General features: G+C 54.3%; 1 protein-coding gene across 1 annotated transcript in view; it reads left to right on the top strand.

Annotated features, from left to right (window-relative positions):
* The window catches only part of BCR (BCR activator of RhoGEF and GTPase), a 95,343-nt gene extending 73,814 nt beyond the window's left edge, over positions 1-21,529 (top strand). The window contains exons 19-22 of the mRNA XM_044444399.1: positions 6,089-6,223; positions 10,740-10,845; positions 14,603-14,765; positions 21,440-21,529. Of these exons, the coding sequence (XP_044300334.1) occupies positions 6,089-6,223; positions 10,740-10,845; positions 14,603-14,765; positions 21,440-21,529 (494 nt within the window). The remainder of the gene's footprint in view (positions 1-6,088; positions 6,224-10,739; positions 10,846-14,602; positions 14,766-21,439) is intronic.
* Positions 21,530-25,596: the final 4,067 nt, after the last annotated feature.

Below are 25,596 nucleotides of genomic sequence, written 5' to 3'. Positions count from 1 at the left end.
CAGCTCTGCCAAGTTTGGCGATGCCAAGATGACTCTTTCAAAAAGGACGTAGGGCTCCTTTCAATGCCGGTTTACTCCTCCCTACATTTTAACCATTGCCTTCAGCCCTCTTCCACTCTTGGGCTACCATCACCTTGGATTCGTGGGTGCTTTCCACACTCCTTCATGGATAACATATTGAGTTTGAAGCCCTCCTACATTTTACTATTGTGAAAAGGACCCCCTTGAGGGAATTTCTTCCCTATGTCGGAAGGGAGATTTAGAACATGCACTACCCAGAGCACCTGGCTTTTACTCTAGGTACTTCAAGGACCTTAAAAAGGATGGAGGCCTTTGTCCAATTCTTGATCTAAATGTTTCAGAATGGTTTCTCTCCACTCCATTCTCAACATTCCTTCAAAAATCCAACATATCAATAAATCCATTCCTATGAAAACCCTCTCACAAAACAAGATGCGTGCGAGAGCAAGAGGCCACCAAAGCAGGTGCCAGGCAGGTGATGCCCTTTGGCGTCACACCTCAGCAGCTGCCCAGGGGACTGTCCCTGGCACTGACCAGCTGAAATAGGCCCTCTGCAGGCCACTGCTCTTCCCTTCTGGGTCCGTGCCCTCGCAGCACAGGTGTAGTGCCTGCGTCCCTGCCAGCCCATTTATTTATGATTTATAGGAAAACATAAAAGATACACATCCTATTTAAAAAAAATCTTCAAACAATAAGCTGCAATAAAAGTACAGCCACTGAAACCTCCCAAAATACCAACACAGAACGAAGTGGAAGCTAATCACCTTCAGCTGACCCAGAGCTAGTTTCAGCCAGACACTAATGCATTGACCAGGACAAAGCACCCCTGTGTCCCCAAAGGTAAAAGTAAAGGTCAAGGTTTCCCCATGACATTAAAGTCCAGTCAGGCCTGACTCTAGGGGCCGGTGCTCATCTCCGTTTCCCAGCCGAGGGAGCCGGGGTTTGTCCGCAGGCAATCTCTGTGGTCATGTGGCTGGTGTGACTGAACGCCGAAGTGCATGGAGCGCTGTGCCCCCTATGGTGGTACTTATCCTGGACTGAGGAATCGCCTTGTGTCCTTGAAGGAGAAAGACGCTGCAGAGTTAACAGGTTGGGGAGAAGATTTGGTCACAGAAAGGAATCACAAAGCTTCTGCCTTCCCAGGGACCCCCTTCTGCTTCTGCAGGAGCTCTACTTGTGTGACCGGCCTCCTTCTGCATCAGGAGCACCTGCAGGATGTGGAAAGGGGGCCCGGTGAGTGGTTGCCCCAGCAGCCATTCCCAGGGCAGGGACCAGACTGCTTCCCTGCTTGCTGCTGGGGGAAGAGGCGCTGCAGGTGCACCATCCTGGTGACCAGCCTGGCGGCAGCAGTGCAAACAGAAAAGGGAGACTGCACAGAACACACCGGCTGTCACTCTGGGCGACCGGCCCTCTTCTCCATTCACTGTGGGGGGAAACGGGGTGCATCTTGCAGGGCATGTGGGCCTGGCTCTGGGCATGTGCCCATGAATGTGGGAGCACTCGCCGGGAACTCCGATCCTGACCCTAGGGAGCCCAGCCCAGGGAACTCAGGTGAGTCCCCCTGCAGACAGACGCCTGGAACCTCCCTTCCCCGTGCCATGTCCTCTGAGGTGTATAGTTCGCTGGTCTGTGCTGGTCCACCCTGAACAGGCGACATTTTCCATTGTTGGCCTCTCTCTGGCGGATTGCTGTGTGCACACCGCCTTCAGAGATCGAGACTGAGAAAGAAAGCCAGGGCTGAGTGCCTGCGTGGTGATCACCGCACACAGGGGGTCGGTCCCCTGGGGTTCGCATGCAGAAATTGCAGAGCACGGGGCCCCGAGTTATACTGAAGACACAACCCTGGTCTCCAAAGGCTGGGAATCTACTGCACTGCAGTTTGCCCTGTTAGGGAGAAATCCGTGATGGCAACCAAGATTGCCTTAGGAAACCTTTGGCTGAAGTGGTTTGTAGATGATGGTTTCCTTTGTGGTCTGTGTGCGTATCACACACATCGGATTTGCACCCGTGCAGAGCCTGTTGTCAGTACGTTTCTATAGCTAAACATTCATCTTGGGTGGGAGCCCCTCCCCTTCCTGCTCCCAGTTCCATTTTGGTCTCCATCACTCCTACATGGGGCATCACTTCTCTCCTACTCCTTGAGTATCAGCATTCCTTTTTCGCTTGTTTCCTTCTCTTTTGTATTAAAAAAACCCTCTCCTGTTCCTCCTTTGATTGACCTGTTTTTCTCTCTTATGTAAATTATTCTTTAAAAAAAGACCTTTCTCTGCCCGCTTTCCATCCACCACACCATACATTTTCTCCTGAGATGCCTGTGCCAGTTTCTCCCTCTCGCTCCCTTTCTGCCTTCCCTGTCTCCCACAGCAGCATCCCTGGAGGCTTTCAGGAGCTGTGCTGCCCCAAGAGCAGGCCTTCTCCCTCTGACAGCTTTTCCTGTGCCTCCTTTGTCTGGACACGTGGTGCCGGCTGGTGTGCACTGCCTGGTCTTCGCAGAGCACACCCAGAGACACCAGGCTGACCAGCTCAAGGCTGACTCTGGAAGAGGGCCCTCTGTCATGGATTCTTCCAAAAAAGGACAGGGCAGTCCTTCCACTTGGGTCGCTAGAGAATCCCTGGGCGAACCACAATGCCAAGCACCTGTGTGGCCTGGAAGGCCACCAAGTTCTCCAAGAAGATGGCCACCACACCCAGACAAAAGGAAAGAGACCACCTGAGTCACTGTTGACAACGGTCAGGTCCCCTGTGTTTGTCAACTGATTGTGGTCCCTGGAGGTGAAGAACACCGCTGCTGCCCTGGGAGGAGAGCTTGGAGTTGGCCCATGTGGTCGCTGGAACACCCGTCACCCCGAACTTCAGTGCCTGGGAGGCCATGCTTTTGAGAGACAATACTGATGCGCCTGATGACGGACGTGGCGCTGCAGTGCTCCCTGACACCTGCACGAGACCAATGCCGTCCCCGTCAGAGAGCAGCTTGATGCTGAGGCACCCTGCCAGGCCAACTTTGACACTGTGCTCAGGGACCAGAGGACACCGGGATCAAGCCTGCTCTCCCCGCATCACCTGGGACAGGGCCTCCAACTGGTTGCCCTCATCCCTCTGCTTGCAAGAAGGGACTGGCTCATTCAGTGATGACAGACGTGACGCCAGATACCAAGTTGACACAGGGTCTCTGTACGGCCAGCACAAGCACCACCGCACTGAGATGAGACTCTGACCCCGGGCCCTCAACACTGGGTCAGTGTGAGGACAGGCTGTCCTGCAGGTGCCAGCCTTCAGCATCCAGTTGACACCATGCAAAAGCTGACACCAGGTCCTGGCATCTGGCCACCTCTAGCCCTCAGTACTGGACCAACACCAGCCATCAGATGCCAGGCCTTGGTACCTAGCTAGCACTGATGGCTAACACCATCAACCTCAGTGCCAGAGACTGAGAATGCCCTCGCCATCATCCAGCATGAAAGACTGCATTGGACCTGGAGCCGGTCCATAGGAACTGCCCCATGGCAACCCAGGACCCCATGTCCCCCATGGAGGAGAGGGGGTGCTTCTCGGGAACAGGGACTCAGGATGTCCTCAATCCTGGGACTAGACTCTGTACAGCTGCAGGATCAGGTCACAGCCCAGTCTTTGGCGCTCTGGTCCCTGAGGACTCGCAGCTGGTGGCGATTTCGTTTTGGCCTGCCTTACCCCACACTTTCAAGCAGTCCTGGAAGGCTCCTGCCACCTCCCTTGACACATCCAGGAGGGCGGAATCGACCTGTTGGGTGCTGGGAAAGGTTGTGCCATGTCCTTTCCAGCACCCAAAGCCAACTCCAGGGTCATCGCATCGGCACGGGGCACGCCACCGCAGGAGCACATGGCGCCGGTCAGCTGCAGGGGTGCTGACCGGGTGGCTGGCTTGATGAGGCAGAAGGCGCAGCCTCTCTCCTGGAATGGGGCCTTTGATTATGAGGCCGCCATGGCCCACTGCCAGCCACTTTTACAGGACAAAGGCAGCGACGTGAGTGAGCGCCTCCTGGATCCCTTCGGGGACGCCGCCCGCCTTCACCGGGCTGAGGGACCCACGTTTTCCTGGCAGCAGATCACCGCAGCCCGGCACCATGTGGACTGTGGCGCCAAGGCCGTGGGGGGTGCAGTGGCCACGCACAGACACGCCTGGCCCCGTTCACCTGCATCCCTCCAGAGACATGCTGCATCCTTGTGGACCATTGACGGGAAGGGTCTCTTTGATGCACAAAAGGATGACAGGGTGGCTGCCATCCAGAGAGCTTGGCTGGCTGCCAGACATGCGGGTTGCCAGCGGCCAGCATCTCGGGGTCCAGGGTCTGGGACCTCTTTCCTCCAACAGCAGAGATGGGCGTACATGGAATGCCCCCACAGGTGCCTGTCAGCCCTGCAACATGAGAGGCGTGACCCTCTCACCCACTTCAGGCAGACAGAGACACACCCAAAGGGAGCCAAGTGCTCCCACCAGCAGCCACGGGGGGGCGGGGGGGCAGTCCACTTCCCAGGCTTCGAATGAGGCCCCATACTGTGGCTTGCCCACAGCTGTCACACAGAGGGGGGCCTGCAGCACCCACTTGGACACCTTGCCCTCCGCCGGAGCAGCCTCCGGGGCTGGGCCTTCCCCACAGCCTCGCGGCAGGCACCGTCATCCTCCCCCCACACTGGCAGCCCCTGCCAGCGCAGGCACACCCAGGCATGCTGCACCCCAGGATCATGGGGCTTGGAGAGGCTGGCAAGGCCACTGACCTCCTGGAGCGCTGCTCCAGGGCAGGGCAGGGCAGGGCAGGGCAGGGCAGGGCTCCCGGAGAGACGCTGCCCTTCTCCGGCAGCAGAGCCCCGTTGTGCATTTCGCCACTGTTTCCCTGGTCGCCAGTGTGCTCTCCAGGACAGGCTGGGCTCCACATTCAGCAACTGGCTCGCCCACCTCTGCGGGGGAGCCTCATCCACCTGCCCCATTCCCAGGACCCGATCTCACAGGGCCGGTCCAAGCTTTTCGCCCCAGCATGGGGACCCTGCACCAGCCAGCCTGGAGACTCGCACCCTAGAGCAGGGGCAGGGCCGCTGCCGGCGGGAGTCACGCCCACCCGTGACTTCAGCTGTCCCCAAGAAGGGCCTGCCTGGCAACGTGGAACCCTTCACAGCCGCTGCATGCTGGGGAGGCTTCAGCCATGTGGGCCAGTGCGGGAGACATGCTGCCCCTCTTGCAGGCCTCTCCCCGAATGGCCAAAAGCTCCCCTCCCTTTGACCACTTCCCCTTTCCTCAGAGTACCGGAGGAGCATCACTTCTTGCGTGCTCCCATCGTGCAGATTGCTGGGGGGACTCTGCCGCCTCCTCCGCATCTGGCCTTGCACCCCAGCATAGATCCAGGCCGTCGTGCTGCAGCCCTGCACCAAAAAGCCCTTCCAGCTGCTGGCCACAGCCGACCTTTGTCTCCTCTCCTGGAAGGGGACTTTCCGGGGGCGGTCACAGTAACTGGACATGCCACTGAGGTCTGCTCCCTCCGAACTGACCCACCATCCCTGGATGCCAGGAAGTCCTTCCTGACAGTTAGGATCCATGGAGTATGGAAAGGGCTCCCACAGGAGGTGGTTGAGGCCCCATCGGTGAGGGTGTTCAAGGATAGGCTGGACATGAACATGTTGGGCAGGCCAGGTTGGGATCTTTTCTCCTTCCCTTGAGCCAAAGACCCATGGTGGTCTCCTTAGCAGCTGAGGGGATGGGTGGGAGCCTCTCCCCACACTTCCTGGAAACAGAACACTCAGCTATAGAAGCTTCCTGACAACAGGCCCTGCGCATGTGCAAAGCACACGTGTCTGAATGCACCAATGACCACTCAGCGAGCAGCAGTTACAGGTCAGCAAGCTGCCTCTTCTGATTCTGAGTCAGAGGCAACCCTGATTCATGGCAACCCGGAGCATAATAAGGCCTGAAAGCCCTCACGCGGTCAGTCTCCAGATACTGAGGGCTGCTATGAGATAGCAGTCAAACAGTTCAGAATCGACCTTGCAGGGACCTGTAATTCTGTTGCCCTCACCTCTCCATGCACTCTCTCTTTTTCAGACAACAAAGATGTCTCCGTCATGATGAACGAGATGGACGTCAATGCCATTGCAGGGACACTGAAACTGTACTTCCGAGAGCTGCCAGAGCCCCTCTTCACAGATGAGCTTTACCCCAACTTTGCTGGAGGCATCGGTGTGTGCTGGCATCCGTGCCTCTCCTTTGCTTAAGCAATGCTTGTTTCGGTGGTTGTGAGAAATAAAATGGAAGGCCAGCAGTATGTTAAGGGGGACTTAAATTTCCCCAGTATCTGTTGGGAGACAAATTCTGGAGGGGGATGCTAAAAGCAACAGAAAAGCCTTCTTCAGATACATTAATAGGAAAAGACAGAGGAAAGAAACGGGGGTTTGGCTCCTCAGGATGGATGGCAAAAAAAAAAAAAGATAACAAATGGCAGAGAGACAGAAATGCTCATCCTTCTTTGGCTCTGTTGTCTCCCAAAAGAAGATCTGTGACCTTCCTGACAAAGCTGAAGGGGCAGGATGGCAGCTCAAGGTTAGTGGGCAAATGGTCAACGATCATCTAATTGGTTGAATGAATTCAGATCCCACAGGCACAATATACTTCATCTTCGAGTTATAATGGAGCTGATGGAAGAAGTCTAAGAAGCACTCTCTTACTATCTTTTGGAAATCATGGAGGAGAGGGGAAGTGCCAGATGACTGGAAGAGGGCAAAGGTTATCCCCATCTTCAAGAAAGGAAACAAGATGAACTCGGGAACTACAGACCAGTCAGTCTGACATCAACCCTGTGAAAATTCTGGAGCAGATGAGAAAGCAATCAGTCTGCAAACACCTTGAAGTCAATGCAGTGATGATTAGAAGCCAACAGGGATTCCTAAAGAGCAAACCCTAGCAGACTAATCAGGATTTTATTTTTTGATTGGGTAACCTCCCTGGGCACAGGCTGGTAGAGAATACGATGGTCATAGCAAACACTCTTCTCCAACAACCCAAGAGATGACTCTACACATGGACATTACCAGATGGTCAACACAGAAATCAGATTGACTATGTGCTCTGCAGCCAAAGATGGAGAAGCTCTATACATTCAGTTAAAACAAGACCAGGAGCTGACTGTGGCTCAGATCATGAGCTTCTTTTGCAAAATTTATGCTTAAATTGAAGAAAGGAGGGGAAAGCACTAGGCCACTCAGGTATGACCTAAATCATATCCCTGATGAATATACAGTAGAGGTGACGAATAGATTCGAGGAATTAGATCTGATAAACAGAGTGCCTGAAGAACTATGGACGGAGGTTTGCAACATCATCCAAGAGGTAGCAACTAAAACCATCCCAAAGAAAAAAAAATGCAAGAAAGCAAAATGACTGTCTGAGGAAGCTTTACAAATAGCTGAGGAAAGAAGGGAAGGGAGAAAGAGAAAGATACACCCAATTGAATGCAGAATTCCAGAGAACAGCTAGAAGAGATAAGAATGCCTTCTTAAATGAACAGTGCAAAGAAATAGAAGAAAACGATAGAATGGGGAGGACCAGAGAGCTCTTCAAGAAAGTTGGAGATATGAAGGGAACGTTTCATGCGAAGATGGGCATGATAAAGGACCAAAATGGCAGGGACCTAACAGGCAGAAGAGATTAAGAAGAGGTGGCAAGATTACACAGAAGAACTATACAAGAAATTGCTTAATGTCCCTGATAACCATGATGGGGCGGTCACTGACCTCGAGCCAGAACATCTTGGAATGTGAAGTCAAATGGGCCTTAGGAAGTCTGAGCAACAACAAAACTAGTGAAGGTGATAGTATTCCAGCCGAGCTATTCAACATCCTAAAAAACGATGCAGTTAAAGTGCTATACATGATATGCCAGCAAATTTGGAAAACTCAACAGTGACCACAGGATTGGAGAAGGTCAGTTTACATTCCAATTCCAAAGAAGGCCAAAGCCAAAGAATGCTCAAATTACCACACCATTGCATTCATTTCACATGCCAGCAAAGTAATGCTCAAAATCCTACAAGCTAGGCTCCAGCAGTATGTGGACCGAGAACTACCAGAAGTACAGGCAGGATTTTGAAGAGGCAGAGGAACAAGAGATCAAATTGCCAACATACTCTGGATCATGGAGAAAGCTAGGGAGTTCCAGAAAAACATCTACTTCTGCTTCACTGACTATGCTGAAGCCTTTGATTGCGTGGATCACAACAAATTGTGGCAAGTTCTTAAAGAGATGAGAGTACCAGACCATCTTATTTGTCTCTTGAGAAACCTATATGTGGGTCAAGAAGCAACAGTGGGAACTGGACATGGAACCACTGATTGGTTCAAAAATGGGAAAGGAGTTTGGCAAGGCTGTATACTGTCGCCCTGCCTATTTAAATTAAATGCAGAGCACATCATGAGAAAGGCAGGGCTAGATGAATCACCAGTTGGAACTAAGATTGCTGGGAGAAATAACAACCTCAGATATGCAGATGATACCACTTTAATGGCAGAAAGTGAAGAGGAGCTAAAGAGCCTTTTGATGCAGATGAAGGAGGAGAGCGCAAAAGTTGGCTTGAAACTCAGCGTGAAGAAAACTAAGATCATGGCAACCGGTCCTCTCACTTCCTGGCAAATAGATGGGGAAGAAATGGAGGTAGTGACAGATTTTATTTTCTTGGGCTCCAAGATCAGCGCAGATGGTAATTGCAGCCAAGAAATTAAAAGATGCTTGCTCCTTGGGAGGAAAGCTATGGCAAATCTAGACAGCATACTAAAAAGCAGAGGCATCACCCAGCTGACAAAAGTGTGTATATTCAAGGCTATGGTTTTCCCAGTTGCAATGTATGGCTGTGAAAGCTGGACCATAAGGAAGGCTCAGCACCGAAGGATTGAGGCCTTTGAATTGTGGTGCTGGAGGAGACTCCCTCGAGTCCCTTGGACCGCAAGGTGATCAAACTGGTCAGTCCTAGAGGAGATCAACCCTGACTGCTCTTTAGAAGGTCAGGTCCTGAAGATGAAACTCAACTACTTTGGCCACCTAATGAGAAGGAAGGACTCCCTGGAGAAGAGCCTAATGCTGGGAACAATAGATTTCAAAAGAAGAAGGGGACAGCAGAGGATGAGGTGGCTGGATGGAATCATTGAAGCAGTTGGTATGAGCTTAAGTGGACTCCGGGGGATGGTGGAGGACAGGAAGGCCTGGAGGAATGCTGTGCATGGGGTTGCGATGGGTTGTACGCAACCTCGCAACTAGCAATCTGGAGTCCTGTGTCCATTTCTGAGCACCACAGTTGAAGAAAGATGCAGACAAACTGGAAGGGGTTCAGAGGAGGACACCAAGGCTGATCCGGGGTCTGGAAACAATGCCCCATGAGGAGAGCTTGAAGGACCTGGACATGTTTAGCCTCAAGAAGAAAAGACTGGGGGGAGATATGGGAGAGCTGCATAAGTACTTGAAAGTCTGTCACAAAGAGGAATGAATAAATCCCAGAATGCAGGGTGCAGAATAACGGGCTCAAGCTGTGGGAAGCCAAATTCCAGCTACATAACAGAAAACATGTCATGACTGTTGGAGCAGAACGGCAGTGGAGGCCATGACTTGGGCATTGTGGGCTCTCCCACGCTGGGGGCATTCCAGATGCAACTGGACAGCTGTCCGAGTGGGATTCTTTGGTTGGAGCAGAGGCCTCTGCCCTGTCCTGCTCTCCTATTGCATGACTCTCCCTGATGCCACAGTCAGAACCACGGGCAGCATTCCAAGTGGGCTGTGCCCTTGATGCTGTGGGGGCGCACAGGCCTGTTCTGCAGAATCCCTAGGAGGGAAGGAGCCCGTGCTGCAGCCAGGCCTTTGGAGCTGTGCCAGCTTTCTGTGCCCTCTGTGGGACGGGCAGGGGCTTGCATTCTGCCTCCTGTTGGGCGTGAAGCCTGTGGCCACTTTGGCAAGTTTCCCAGGGTCAGCAGGGCTGGGGTTCTGAAGGACTTGAAACAGCAGCCGGGGGAGCTTTGAGAGGCGAGGCACAGGCCTTTGAAGCACCCTCAGGGTTGCTGCCCCAGGCTCCCAGGCTGACCAGGGGAGCAGAAATGGCTTGGAAGGGGCATTGGGGGTTGGAGAGGAGGGAGTGCTGTTGCCTCACCCAGTCCCTGCCCCTGTGAGGAGGCATCGCGAGTGGCCCAGTGCGAGGGCTTGTGCCGCTCTCGTAACCTGGCCCTAGAGCAGTGGGAACTGCCTGAGGGTGGTGCTCCAGGGCCACTGAAAGGAAAGGGGTCTGGGGAGAAGGCCCTAGTCTGTACTCAGCAGCCCTTCTTGGCATGCACAGAGCCTTGTCTTCCAGCCTGCTGGGGCATTGTGTCCCACATTCAGTTTCGCAGGGAGAGAGGGCCTGATGTTTGCAGCCCTGGGGCGAGAAGAGGAGGGCCAAGCCCACCACACCCTCCTGCAGTCCTTTCCTTGGAGGGCTTCTCCTGCAGCAGAGGTCGGGTCACCTCCCAGGCACACACCCCTTGACTGCAGAGCCCTGCATGGGGGAGGATCCAGGAGAGAAGCTTGGCCGCTGAGCTGGGGTGCTTAGGAAGTGGCAAGGATGTCTGAATGGGGCATAGCCTCTGGATTCTCTTGTAACTTGAGTGCAGGGGATGTGTGCTCGGCAACGGCACAGTTGGAATCTCATTCCCGGGCTGATAATGTTTCTCCTTGTCTCCTCCAGCGCTTTCGGACCCAGTTGCAAAAGAAAGCTGCATGCTGAATTTACTGCTGTCTCTGCCAGAACCCAACCTAGTTACATTCCTTTTCCTCCTGGACCATTTGAAAAGGTAACACTGGTGGGGGTGGGCGGGGGGGTTTCCTCAGCATCCCTCCTTTTTCAGCCTTTCGGGTAGGAGGAATTAAAAATGGAGATCCATGCAGGGACAGTAATGCATGTATTTTCTCTATCATATTTATATCCTGCCTATTTCTTGGAAGGAACTCAAGGCAGCCTCCATAATTCCTACTTCTTCATGTTATCCTTACAGAAACCCTGTGAGGTAAGTTAGGCTGAGAGACTGTGACAGGCCCAAAGTCACCCAGGCAGCTTCATGGCTGATTGGGGGCAAGAGCCTGGATCTCCACAGTCCCAGGCCCAAATTCAAGCCACGGTGCCTTACTTAATCATGTAAAACACATTGGAGTACATGGATGGACGTGTCCCTTCTTTTTCTCAAGCTATTCCTCACCACCGTTCCAGCATCGCGGATGCCATAGGGTGCAGGATTTTTATCTGTGCAGCTCCCCCTGGGGCAGATGTCCAGCACGCTGCTAGGGTCACATGCAGACAGAACTCTCTGCTGGCACGTGGAGCTCATCGCGCGTGGATCAGACACCAGGCCGAGCCTTCTGCGGCACAAGGATGGAGATGAACGGGACCTCTGTGGCTGCTCTGCGCACTTGGGAGGGGGCATTTCCGCTGTGGAAGCCCCCGAGGGTGCAAGGGTGGCGTTTGCCATCTTGTGGAGACACGGAGTTCCCCTTGCACTGATCCAGAGTGCTCTGCTGCAGTTGCAGCTCTCCAGCAATGAAGGGGAGGTGCTGGGCACACACCTGCAAACAGAGGCCTGCCCAGCATGATGGATCCTTCATGCGCTGCGGATGGATGCCGTGTGCACCGAGGCTCGCAGGGGCTTTTCAGGACAGTGCTGGGAATGAAAGGAGCAGATCCGCCGTGGCACGGGTGCACCAAAGCGCCCCTTGTGGTTACTTAATAGAATATATAGAAAGGTAGGAAAACACAAGCCCGGGGTGGGGGGGGAACGGGACTGTGGAAAGCACAAATGTTCCTCTGCAACAAAAACAGAAGAATCTCAATAAAATGATGCGTGCAGCCCTTCGCGCACAGAAGCCCGTAGGCTGCGCAAAGTATCCCTGCTTTTCAGCCTTAACCCAGCGAGGACTGGTATTCTGACACCACCTGCCTGCAACAGCAGCTAATACACAGAGGAATTGGAGCGTCCCAGTTCATATACATAATGTTTCTATATCATAAATATATCATGGATTGTGATGCTTTCTGCCTTCTATCTATATAGATATAAGAGTCACGGGAGTATTGGAAAACCATCCTATCATCCCTCTTTGCCCAATTTTAAAAAATTCATATTCCCCACTATTTGAAGAATAAAGGCGTGTATTTCAAGACTGAAACTGTGAGCCTCTTGGAAAAAATGGATTGATTACCAGGAAGCAGAACATCTTGTACTCTTTGCATCAGTCATGGAAATGCTATGGACAAGTATAGTATGGCTTCACCACAACATTTGACAAAGTCGCTTATGAGATCCTTGTTGGCAAGGCTGATCACTGTGGGCAGGACAGGGCAGCTGCCTGGTGGATCCAGAGCTGGTTGGAGAACTCTACTGAAGGAGTGTCCGTTAGCGGCTCTAGTTTAGCCTGGAAGGAGTGCCGCAGGGCCCGGTTCCATCTTGCTTCAAGGAATATTGGAGGGTGTAGAGAGGTGCTTAACACGTCTGGAGACAGCGTGAAGCCGAGAGGTTCAGTTAGCAAATCAAGATTCACAGTAACCTGAGCAGGCTGGAACACTGGACTGAAGCCACCGAGATGAAATTCAACAGAGATAAATAGGAAGTTCTGCAAGTATTTGGCTATGCACATCCGAACTATGGAGGTATCTCTGTGGTGCACGAGCTGAAATAAGCCAGCAGTGCCATGTGGCTGCCAAAAAATATCCAAGGTAGTCTTAGCAGGCTTCATTAGCAGAAACATTGTGTCCAAAGCATGGGAAGAAAAAAGCCATTTTCAGGTATTTTGGATCCAAGATCCAAGAAAAAAGCCAGTTAGCCAGCTGGCTAAAGAAAGGGGAGTGCGCCAGCCCTGCCCTGTGCTTACCACACCCGTCACCATCCACTCATGGAGGGCAGTGCAGCGTTACAGAGACACGGTAGAGCTGGCAGGGGCCGTAAGGCCATCAGGTACACCCTGCGGCTCCGTGCAGGACTCCAGGTCAAGGCAGTGGAAACAGCCAGGTGAAGGGGCTGCCCAGCTGCGCCTCGAACGCCTGCCGTGTGGGAGAGCCCACCACCTCCCTGGGTCATGGGCTCCGTTGTCGCACTGCTCCAGTAGGCAGAAAATTCTCTTCTGGTGTCTAGCCAGAGTCTGGCTCCCTGGAGCTTGAGCCTGCTGTTCCACATCCTGTGCACTGGGATGATTGCGGAGAGATCCTGGCCTTCCCTGTGACAGCCTTCCAAGGGCTTGCGCTGCCACACCTCCCCTCAGTCTTCTCAAAGCAAAACTTGTGCAGTTCTTTCACTCTTTCCTCACAGGGCTTTCTTTCCATTTCCCTGACCTTCCTAGCTTCCCTCCTCTGAACCCTTTGCAGCTTGTCTGCATCTTTCTTTCCTAAACTGAGGCGCCCAGAGCTGGACGCAGGACTCCAGGCGAGGCCTGACCAGTGCCGAGTCGAGGGGAACTGGTACTTCAGGTGATTTGGAAGCGCAACGTCTCGTGCAGCCTAAAGTGGTGCTTGCCTTCTCTGCAGCCACTTCTTATTGTTGACTCCTGTTCAGCTTGTGGGCTGCCACAATGTCGAGATCCTGCTCACCTGCAGTGTTACATAGAAACAGTGAGTCAGGAGGGGTCTCCCGGGCCATCTAGTCTGACCCCCCACTCCAGCCGGCTCTGTTCATGCTATGCCCACCATGTGCATGTCTAGTCCATCCTTGAACACCCCCCTCCCGTGGAAGCGCAGTCCATGCCCGAAGCACTTCTTGGCCTGGGATTCCCTGTCTTGCCACCACTGGTTTTTCTGAAGTCCCTGCTCCTGCTCCTTGCATGTTTGAACTCCCCAGAGGAGAGAATGCCTGAATAGGGTAGCTGTAGCCTTGCTGTGTTCTGTGTCGTTTGGGCTACCTCTCGGGCAGCGTGCCCAGTCCTGGGCAATGCGTTTTGTGAAGGAGGTGGCAGCCTGAAGCCTGTTCAGCCGGGGCAGGGCAGCCGGGAGGGGAGTGGCTGGAGACCAAGCCCCGTGAGGAATGGCTAAAGCAGCTGGGCCTGGAGCCGCGGCAGGCCGGCGGGTGGGAGGTCGCCCAGAAGCGGGAGCAGAAGCATTGCCCACGGGGCCAGAGGGCAGGACCGGAGCGTGGAGACTGCAGGCGGCCGTTTCAGCCATGCCCTGGCAGGAGCTCCTCGGTGCCGGGGGACCTGGCGGCTCAGCTCTGCTGTGGGCTGGGCAGCCGTCTGCTGGGAACGCTTCACGGCTGTCCTTGTGGTGTGGAAAGCGTTTGGTCGGGTGACCGTGCGGTTCCATGAGGCCTGGAAGCTGAGACAACCCGTAATGCTGGCGCCAGGCTGTGCCGGCACACTGCCGCCGCAAAAGCCCCTGCCACTAGCAGGATGGTCGCGATGCGGAGGGCCTCGCGGCAGTGCGCTCTGCCCCGGGGGGGGCGGTGTCGGGGGGAGACGGGGCCGTGCTGTGGCAGGGGCCCAGCCGTGAAAGCGGCAGCGTGGACGAGAGCTGAGCGGAGAGCTGTGGAACAAGACTGCCTTTCCCTCTCTCGTCCTCTCCACAAATCACCTCAGGGTTGCTGAGAAGGAGACCATTAACAAGATGTCGCTGCACAATCTGGCCACTGTATTTGGACCAACGCTGCTCAGACCATCAGAAAAGGACAGCAAAATCCCCGCGAATCCTGCCCAGCCCATAGCGATGACTGACAGCTGGTCACTGGAAGTCATGTCCCAGGTAACAGGGCAGGGGATGGTCTTTGCTTGGAGGCAAAGCAGGGCCTGAGGCCAGCTGACAGGGTCAGGCTGCCTCTTGGTCAGGGTGGTGGGAGTGATGTGGGGCAGGGGGATTGGAGGGGAGGGGAGGGGAGGGGAGGAAGCCCAGCAATGCAGCGGGCCGTGCAAGGGAGGGGCTTCCTGAGGGCAGCTGCTTCACTGGCCCCCAGTGGGACGGAGCAGCACTGCAGCCACTGCCCCATGGTTGGTGGTGCCTGTGCAGACCCAGGGAGGCACCCTGTCTGCGCCTCAGGCTCGGCTGCTCCAGGAGATGCCCTGGTGGAAGGAGGGTGGAGGGGGCCCTCGCGGTTCTCCCCGTGTCCCTGTGCATCGCCCACGGGCTCGGCCTGCTGCCAGGAAGCGGCTCCAGCTGAGCATTCCGTTTGGGTGGGAGCCCTGCCCCTTCCCATTCTGGGTCATCTGGAAGGGGCTTCCCCCCTTCCCCCCAATTCCTTCTTGACCGCCATCGTGGTGTATCTGGCATCCTTTCTCATCTCATTTTTCTTGTGCTTTCTCCCTCGTGACCCCACTCTTCACTCTTCCTCCAAAAGAAGAATTGGCCTCTCTCTGCCTCCACCCCCATGTCCTTTACTGGCTTGAGCTGCCTCTTGTCATTCCCCCCTTCCCCATCCACTGCGACGGCGGCCTGGGCAGTGTGTCAGAGCGGTGCCCTCCATGACAGCAGCCCCCCCCCCCAGGGCACCCCTCTGCCTGGGTGAGAGACAGTGGGGGGGCCTCCATGCACTGTCAGGGAGGACTGAGCGAGCCTGGAGCCAAAGGATGATGGCCAGACCCTGGAAGAAGGCCCCTCAAGTGGCCGAGTGCACAGAGCGCATGGGGTGCGAGCGCTCGCCCCCCCCCCCCCGGCGACTGGAGCAGGGCTCCAGCTGGCCCAGATTCGGCACAACCAGCCACTCGTCCAGGGATCCTGTGGCCAGAGAAGTGGCGAAACGGCACCACCAGAGAGAGAATGGGAGGTGCTGCAGGAGCCGGCAAGGGCGACCAGCCGAGGTGCCCAGCACCCAGGGAAGGAGCAGCTCGTGCCGCGTCGGCGTCCGAGGAGGAGCGTGGACACTCTCCTACCAGGGCCTCAGGCAGACCACCATACTAGGCATCGCTGTCAAGGGAAGCAGCAGCCTCCCAGGGACCAACGCCGCCACTGTCCAAGACCGGCTCGACCACACTGAGATCAAATCACCCACCCTCAGAAACAGGCTCCAGGTCTCCAAGTAACCGTGAGGTCATCATGGCCCGATACCAGCTGTTCTTGTGGGACAAGACTTGTGGGTCTTCTCTGTTGTGAAAAGAGGCTTCCAGGCTTGGTTTGACACCTTCCCACCTCTTGGTGCCACAAGAAGTATGCCCCCCCCCCGCCACCTGGCGGGGTCGCAGAGAGAATCCAGCACGCCAACCTTGCCAGGGGCTTCTCTCAATACTAACAGCACCAAAGTGGGAGGGGGGACTCAGGTCAGACCCAGACCCCAGAGGCATCAATCGGTTCATCAAACTGTGGACATTCTGGGTGGTCACCCTATAAAACATCCTCCGCCTCCAACACGTAAAGGACGCGTTTGCCTAGAAAGTGCCCACTTCCACATCAGCACAGACCACAACTACAGGCGCTTCTTACACTTCCAAACTGGGGATGAGACATCCCAGTCCTCGCTTCTCCCACTGGGCTGCCCAGCCTCAGGGTCTTTCCCAGAGACACGGCAGCAGCCTGCTCACACCTTTGCCTTCAGGGAGTTCAGGGCTCCCCATCCCTTGGCGACTGGCTACCGGCTGTGCTGCCCAAGGAAGAACTGCTGCACTGCATTCATACCACCTACTCCTCACTGAATGAAGCAGGAGAAATCTGTTTGTCGCTCTCCTAGTCCGTCCTCTTCACGGGGCTGGCCTTGACTCACCCTCCACAATGGCTCTCTTCCCAGCATCCAGGGCGGGCACACTAAATAGGATGACCACTGGTCTCGGCACATGAGCACCCACCACAGCCCGCCAGAAACAAAAACCTCCTCACGGCCACGACAGTTCCGGTGGTCAACTTCAGGCGAGACTCCTGCAACTGTGGTTCATCCACACCTTCCAGGTGCCAGACAACCCATGCAGCACACATCTAGACATCCCCATGTCCATCGAGAGCAGCCTGTGCTGCTGGACCATCCTTCAAAACCTGGCAACAGAAAGCAGCTTCTCCTCAGGAGAACCATCAGTTACCATCACCACAAATGCGTCTCTGTCTGGGTGGGGAGCCCACTGCAATGACCAAGGGATCTGGAATCACCAAGAGGCCCACAGGCTGGAGATGCTGGCCATTCCCAAAGCCCTGGTGGACTTCCAGTCATCCTTGCACAGACAACACATCCGGACAGCCAGGTCTACGTCAACAAGCAGGGCAGCACATGGCCCGTCCCAAGACCAAAGCTCTCTGTGAGATTGGTGCCTCAGCAGTGACGTAACCTGCACGGCCACCCATGTGGCAGGCACACACCAGCAGACACGCTCAGCTGCACAAGCCGCAAGGAGCAGGAGCAGTAGCTGAGCACAAAGACACTCCACACCCTCCTTGACATGTGGGGCACCCGTCAGTCAACCTGTTTAGAAGCACAGAAACAGAGCGAGTCAGAAGGGGCCTCCCGGGCCATCTGGTCTGACCCCCGGCTCCAGCCGACTCCGCTCACGACATGCCCGCCACGTGCATGACCAGCCTGTCCTTGATCACCCTCCCCAATGGGGCCTCAGCCACCCCCCTGGACGCCCGTTCCACCCCCTCGGGGGTCCCGACGGTCAGGAAGCGCTTCCGGGCATCCGGATTGAACCTGGGCTCCCTGAATACAGCATGCTCCAGCTTCTGCTGGACAAGCCCAGCTTCCTAGGGGATAGGAGCTATCTGCCTCCTCCAGTGGTGGGGCTCCCACCCCAGGTCACAAGAGTGTTCCCACAGATGAGAAGAGGCAGGACAGACTGCATCCTCGTTGCCCCATGGTGGCCAAGGCACCCATGGAGCACCCATCTCCTCAGACTATGTTGTGGCACATGCAGCTCCTCCCACATGCCCTGGACACTCTTACAGGACCAGAGCCAAATTCTTCACCCATATACAGAGACCGTGTGTCTTCCCATGTGGCACATCATGCTGCAGCAGCCATAAGAGACACTCTCGCTCAGGATGTGGGCACCCTCCTCAGTGTAGCTCTCAAGCCATCCAGAGGAAATCCTGCCCGACCAGCTGGAAAGTCTTTGCTGCCTTCACATGTCAGGAGGACTTTGACCCACTAGAATCCACCATGGAGCACATCCTTTGCTTCCTCCATTCAGGTTCGCCTGGCAGCAATCTCATCCTTCCACCTGCTACTGCAGGACTTTCCAGTCTTCTCACACTGGCTGTCCCACCAGTTCCTGAGGGGCCTTCAAAACTTGCCCCCCCCCACCCTCTACATACCACTTCGGAACATCTCGGTTGTGCTACATGCTCCGACACAGAAGCCCTTCAAGCCACTAGCCACAGTTGACCTTTGACCTCTCCCCTGGAAGGTAGCCCTCCCTGTGGCCATCACACCAGCAAGATGTGCGTCCTCCAAGGGGCCCCTCTCCGCCTTACTTGCTGCAGGAGCAAGGCGGTGCTCCAGCCAGACCCAGCCTTCCTTCCAAAGGTCATCTCGTTCCACCTCAGCCAGGACATCTTCCTCCCAGCATTCTTTGCTGATCCCACCAATTTGACAGAGTCTACCTGACACTCACTGGACATCCAGAGGGTCCTCACCTGCTGCTGCTCCGGAGCACCGTCTCTCCACCACTCTTCACGGCGCTTCATCTGCTGTGGTGGATGGAATACAGGAGAGCTGGTCTCCGCTCAGAGACTGCTCACAAGCACCACCTCCCTGTCCCACAGGACAGCTGGAATTCAACTTGCGGCTCTGCCAAGAGCTCTCCCCACCTGAGTGATGGCCACATCTCTAGCCCTCCTAGCAGGGACCCCCCTGCAAGAGGCCTGCTGAGTTGCTACATGGTCCATGCCCCACAGGCTGGATGTCTGGGCAAGCGCAGGTGGCTGCTGCGACAGGACAGTCCTTTCCTTGGTCCTCAGGTGATGGCACCACCCTCTGTCCTTCTTGAGGTCAGCTTGCTGAGTGCTTCACACTCAGCCCTGAGTGTGATGCATGGAGACCACGAAGAAGAAAGGCAGGTTGTTAACCCTACAGCTGTTGTTCTTCAAACGGTCATCTGTGCATTCATACAACCTGCCCTCCAGCCCCACCTTGGGTCGTCCCTCTGCTGATTGCCACCCCTGCTTGCCAAGGGCAGGCCTACAGGGGCTGGACTGGGGTGGCACTACTCTGCTCCCTCAGTCCTGCGACTGCTGGGGGTCTCACGGGGACTGAACAGGACCCCCTCCCAGATAACCTGGCACAGGGCGGGGCTCCCACCCACCTCGACATTTAGCTATAGAAGCTTCCCAGCAACAGGCTCAGTGCAGGTGGAGGTCCCCTTATGGGCACTCGAATGGCAGTCGCAGGGAAGCAAGTCACAGTGTGCGGCCGTTATTTCATTTGCACCTGAATAAAGAATGCCAGAAGCGTTCGCTGCTGCTCCGTCCCACGGCATTCATGCTGTGGGTCCCATGCAGTTTGGCACGTACATCGGCCTGTTGAGGGACATCATGCGGAGGTCCGGAGTGAGGTGTTCCCAGCACACGGGTCGTTCCTAACTCTGCTTCGCCAGTCCCCTTGGTAGCGGCCTTGCCTCCATCAAGGCTTGTGGAGGAGCTGCACAGGTCTGCATTGGCATAGGCCCAGCTTTTCCCTTGGAAGCTCAAATAATCACTGGGACATCGAGTGCGTTACAAGGAGCTTTGACTGGCTCGGTCCTGAGTGCTTGCCTGTCTGCCTTCCTGGCAGAACCACATGGTTTTCCAGTATCTTTGCTCCAATATGCCTGAGTGTACCCCCCTGTCACAGGTTATGGACGGGGCTGCCTTAGAGAAGCTGTTAGTCCCAAACAGGGTCGCAAAATGGCTGGAAATACATTCCCCCACCTAGAACAACCACAGGGCTGCCCCAGCCATTCCTGGACCCCGTCCAAAGTGCTTGCGTGTCTCTTTGAAGCCCTTCCTGGCTTGGGAGTGTAGCACCTGCAGCAGACCTGCCTCTGTGTGCCTCCTTGCACACCAGACATGGTGGGTGGCAGCCAGAAAAAGGTCCTTTTAGTGGTGACACTCCAATGATGGAGTGCTCTGCTTTGGAGGTTTGCCCCCCACCTCTTATATTTATATGCTGCCCCATAGCCCAAAGGGATCTCTGGATGTCTTACAATAAAAACGTTGGCAAACACCAGTAAAAACAATAAAATTGAGCAATAAAATCAAGAATACAAGAAGAACATCCATTAAAAATATAAATCTGATATGCAGGGCAGAAGAACATAGCAAGCAAGCAGCAATACGTTAACAGGGTAAAAACCAAATAGGCTATTAAAAGCACATGTTAGATAAACAGTATTTACTTGGTGCTGAAAGGCAAGCGGAGAGCATTCCATAAGTGGAGTGCAATCACGGAGGAGTCCCTTCTCCAAGCCATTTCCCCCATCACTTCATTAGGACCTCCAATGCAGGTCTTAGTGGTCTTCATTGGTAGGGATATATGGAGACAGCTCTTCCCTCAGATATCCCGCCCCCAGTCATTTAGGACTTTCAGTCCTGGGATCCCTGTGGCAAGGTTTCACTCATCCAACAACGAATGGGGCTGAAAGGCCAGCCATGACTGATCAAAGGGGCCCCTGGCCATCAAGTCCATCTGTGAGACAAGGGATAACTCAGGGTCCAGGAGCACCCTCCCGGCTACAAACCCCATCCTGTAGAGGGAGTGTGACCCTGTCTGGAACAGGCTGAAAATTCCCCAGTTGGATGGACGGTCTGTAGGTGAGGCGGGCAGCTGAGGTGGAGCAGGTGCAGAAAACTTTGGCATTCTGATACTGGTCAAAGACTTTAAAAAAATAATTCTTAGACTTTTTAATTACAGGCTATATTGCTATTGCCTTCTATGCTGCTAGTTTCAGTTTTTCTAAGTGTTTTATTTGGGCTTTATTGTTTGGTTACTCCATTTACCTCGTTGTGCAGGCCATTCTAGGAAACCCTTGAAGGATGTAAAAACACTTCAGATAAGGGAAGAATCCCCGGCAGCCTCCAGAGCATCCAAGGGTCATGGGATAACCTGGGGTCCCAGTGCCTGACAGTGGAGCTGGGAATCCCTTCTGCCCTTGTGGCTGGTACGGAAGGTGCCCTGCTGGGCATTCTCCTGGGTCGGGAGAGTGACCCTGGGGGCGGGGGGGGGGGAGAGGTATTTAGTCGGGAGGGGAGCCCCATGGAGAGGCCAGGTTCCGGGCCCTCCTGATGCCCCTCCAGCACCCACAGAGAACCCCCAACCACTTAATCCAATACGCAGGGCAGGTGGACAGGGAGAATGGGGTCACCACTGTCCCTCTGCCCTGGGCAACTGCAAAGCACGCAGTCCCCAGAGCATGACCAGGCTGGCTCTCCCCTCACTTTCCCCAGGCCCCTGCCTCGGGCGCCTGCCTCGTGAGCGGCACAGCTGGCCCCGGCCGCTCGCACTGACCCACGCTCTCCTCCTCGGCTTCCAGGTCCAGGTTCTGCTGTACTTCCTGCAACTGGAGGCTATTCCAACCCCAGACAGCAAGAGGCAGAGCATCCTGTTCTCCACAGAAGTGTAGCAGCTGGTTGCTCCGGGAAAAGCTTTGTGGGACTTGCTGCTGGTCTGAACGCCCCCTCCCCCCCCCCACCATTCTGTGAACAGGCAGAACTCCTTCCTCCTTTAGGCTGTGAAGACGATGCCAGACGTTCTTCCCCTCTGCTGTTTGTCAGACAGACTGAAGGACCCCCTCCCCCCCCGTTTTTGTTTTTTTACAAAGAAGGAAGGATAAACCCTTCCTCTTGATCAGCAGAAGAGCCAGGACAGAGAGGCTGCACTGTGAGTTTCTACCAGGAGAGGGACGTGAAGATGGTTTGATGTGGAGAATGTACAAGAACAAAACAAGGTTTTCTATGGAGTTACTTTTATCTTTGGGAAGTTTTGCAAGTTCTACTTGGACCACTTGTGAAGAGCAAATGGATTTTCAAAACTGTGGCTTTAGTAGCTACGGTTTTGGTTTTTAATGGAGTACTGCAGAATATGTTCATCTATGACACATTCTACTTGAAAATTTACATCTTGAGTTCTCCCAAGTTTCTTTCTAATAAATTAATTAGAAGCTTCATGTACAATCACACCTGTTTTCCCCCAGGCTTCCTTTGGCAACATAAAGGAAAGGTAACCCCATTTCCCCTTTGACCTTTTCTGGGGAGAGGTCATTAAGAGAAGCACACCCTATGACATCATATAAAGGTCCATGTGCAACGGGTGAGATTGTGAAATGGGGGGGGCTACTGAGCCAATGCGCCTTTTCATGTGGACCAAAAATAATGGGCAATTCTCTTGTGAAAGACATGCTAAATTCTTCAGGCATTCTGAGTATTAGACTTGCAAATGAATTCTGTATTTCTGTGAAAAAAATGGATCATGTATCTTTAGGAAAAAAACCAGTTCTCCAACCGACTAGATAATGGAAGAAGGACCACATTTTTTTTCATCCATCTGGAGACTAATAACAGTGGTTTTTTCTCTGGCTGCTTATCCTACACTTTCCTCAGAATAGCATTTTTGATACTTGAATTGTTATTTTTCTCTCTCGATATGTTGCTTATGGAAAGTATTTATTCTACCTTCACTCCTCTTCTGCTGGTAAATGGAAATGTTTTGATAAGAAGTTTAATAGCTTCTCTGGTGTGATTGCAGGGAGCATTTTGTACTTTTCAGATAATTCCAGCCATTCCATCGGGACTGATTGGGCGTCATAGTAGCCGTATCAATGGACTGAGTCACTGGATTAGGGCCAGTGCTAGGAATTGGAAACGTGAATGAATTGCAGCGTCCCAGGACAGGGAAATGTAGTGCTCACTCTGGTTCATGCTACATTTGGGGCCATGCGATCAGTGAAGAAGGGCTGTTCTTTCTTTCCTTTTGTCTGCAGGAAGATTACAAATGGCAGGCAGCCCTGTCTGGACCCTCCCTCTAAAAGTCCCTCCATGTTTGAGGCAGGGCACTTGTAGAATAAAAGCCTCACCTGGAAGCCCCAGATGCCTCTGTCCCGTCCTACATTGTCACACAGTGTAATTTTGTGATCCCTTCCACTGCCAGTTTTAGAGATCAGAGACCCCTGCAGGTCACGGGGGGCCATGATGTTAAACTGTGGATTTAGTTCAGGGAAAGATTCTGAACTGGGGAATAAACCGCAGTTTCCACCAGGGTGTCTTCCTAGAGAACCACACTTTTGAGGGCTGGCCTGTTCGTTACTCTGTTGCGAAGCCAGCTGCTCTTTCATGTGGCTTTGGACAAACTGGTACAGCTCCTTGTGGGTTCTTTCACTTGGGAATGCCAAGCTCCGCAGCCCACACACACTCAGGTGGTCAGGTGAGGGCTCCTGAAGCCCCGCAGAAGCCTCCCTCGCCCGTGCCTGCTGGGCCGGTGCGATGCAGCCCACGGGCAGGGGCTGCCTGTTTGGAGCGGTGGTCACAGGGCGTCCCATCGGTCGCTGCCCTTTGCAGGCTGCCCCACTCTGCCTCCCCCCCCCCCCCGCCCCGCACTCTGGAGTGCTTGGCACCTGCCGTGCTTGCCCCCTCCAGCACACACCAGGTGAGCACGTGAGCGTGGACAGAACGCACCAACACCTTGTAGGCAGCCAAATGTGGCTCAATTGTGACGTCGCCATATGTTAAATAAAGCATAAGAATGCTCTCGGAAATTATTCCTACAGGAATGTATGATGGTTTAGCTCCTCTCCTTCCCTAACATTGGAAGTTGAATCTTTGTTCCCAGTTTGGATGAAAACAGCCAGGGCTTATTAAGCAGAGCCATGCACAACCGCTGCCCTCAGACGCATTGCCCCCTTTCTCCCTCTCTTTGGAGACGATGGAATTTACTTGCAGAAGATGTGGGAGCGGCCACCAAGCCTGCTGGCTTTGAAAGTGAGCTTGCACATTCCTATTGGATAGAGCCGCCCTTGGCTTCTAGCCAGCATGGTTATGCTTCCTCCACAGTCACAGCCTCAAGTACCAGTAGGAAGGAGCTGTGGCGCCCACCTAGGCACCTGGCAAGCCACTGTGGGAACAGGGTGCGTCCTGGACCTGGTGCTGGCTTTGCGCAGCAGGGCGCTTTGCGTGCTCTTACCACAGGCCACAGTGGAAGGTTTCACAGGTCACTTGAGCAATGTTTCCAGTTTCAGATTTTGGATTGCTCAGAACATGCTAAGAAGATGATCTCATGAAATGGAATATTGCCACAAATGCTTGGGGCGAACTCCAGGTAACTAACAGGACTGCCCCTCCGAGGAAGGGCGGTGAAGGTTTCTCAGTTCATCCGCAGCAGCAAGTCCCAGCCAAGTAACCCAGCCTGTCTTCAGTCATGGCGAGCCACGAAGGAAGGCGGGCAGGGCCTCAAGCTCAGTAAGCCAAGGTGTGCTGCACCTGGACTGGCCATCATTGCTTCAGGTCTTCTCTAGATGGATTCCACTGCACTCCACACTCTGCCTGCCCCATCTGCCTTCTTCCTGGGTCAATCTTGACACATACAAACCTAAAACATGGTTTACAAAGAATTTGAGAAGTGCTACAAAGCACTTTAAAGTTATAAATATACTATTAAATTTTGCTTGGCCTTACATTGTTTTGTATTTAATTTAGTGAATTGTATTGCTTTGTAACAGGAAATAGTTTGATGTCTGAATTGCCGTTTTCTCTCATTTTGCCTTCTTCGATCAGCCATTCACATGCCTGTTCATCTAAGGCAGGGGTGCACAACCTGCGCTCCCCAAGACCTGAGGTACAGGCCTCATGGGTGCCCCGACCTGCTTTACCAAATCCACAGTTCGTCACCTTTCTCAACAGCCCCAGCAATCTCCATCAAGAAAGAGGCTGTCCCGTCCACCACCTACTTGTAGTCCCTCTGTCTCGGCAGGTAGGAAGGGAAGGTTTAAACTTCCACACTCCAATGTGCTGGGATTTGTGTATGAAAGAGAGATTGGCCTCAGCCCCCAGCCAAAAAGAAACCCGCAGAGGCAGAATGGCTGTGCGTGGCAGCCCCACGGCAGTCACGCTCTGCTGTGAAGTGAGCCTCTGAGGGACACGGGAGCCACAGGACCAGGAAGCGATTGGCCACATCACCTCCCTTCTTTCCTCCCCTCCCCACCCCCGGACAGATCCCATTGCCAGACCGATCCTCAGTGTAGCACACAAACCGCCATTTGCCAAGGAACCTGGAATGGCAAACTCAGATGCTGGTGCTCTTGTGGGATCCACATGAGCGCTATCTTGAGTGAAGTGATGGGGAGGCCGCACAACCCAAGCCACGGCATTGGCACAGGTTCTTGGATGTGACCTTGTCCTTTTCTGGCCAACTCTGAGTCTGGCACAAATGATGTGGTGCCACACCCAAAATGTTTGTACGGGCTCAAGCTGGAGTCCTTCCAGTGGACATCCCAGGATTTCAGCTCTGCACTTGGCGCTGCAAAGAAGATGCAAAGAAGAACCCTCTCATTCCCTTCTGAGCACAAGCAGGTGCGGCAGGCCCGCTGGTCTCGGTCGCAGGACCTTCTGCCCAGCACATGGGGCCAGAGTGGCCTGAAGGAGGCTGTGGAGGGAGACTGGTGGTGCCAAAGGAGCTAATTAGACCCCTGGGAAGCCACGG

Source organism: Varanus komodoensis, unplaced genomic scaffold (assembly GCF_004798865.1).
Source record: "Varanus komodoensis strain SLA01 unplaced genomic scaffold, ASM479886v1 scaffold44_3, whole genome shotgun sequence".
In the NCBI taxonomy this organism is placed as follows: Eukaryota; Metazoa; Chordata; class Lepidosauria; order Squamata; family Varanidae; genus Varanus; species Varanus komodoensis.
Note: the sequence above shows the minus strand (reverse complement) of the source record. Positions and strands in the feature narration are given on the sequence as shown.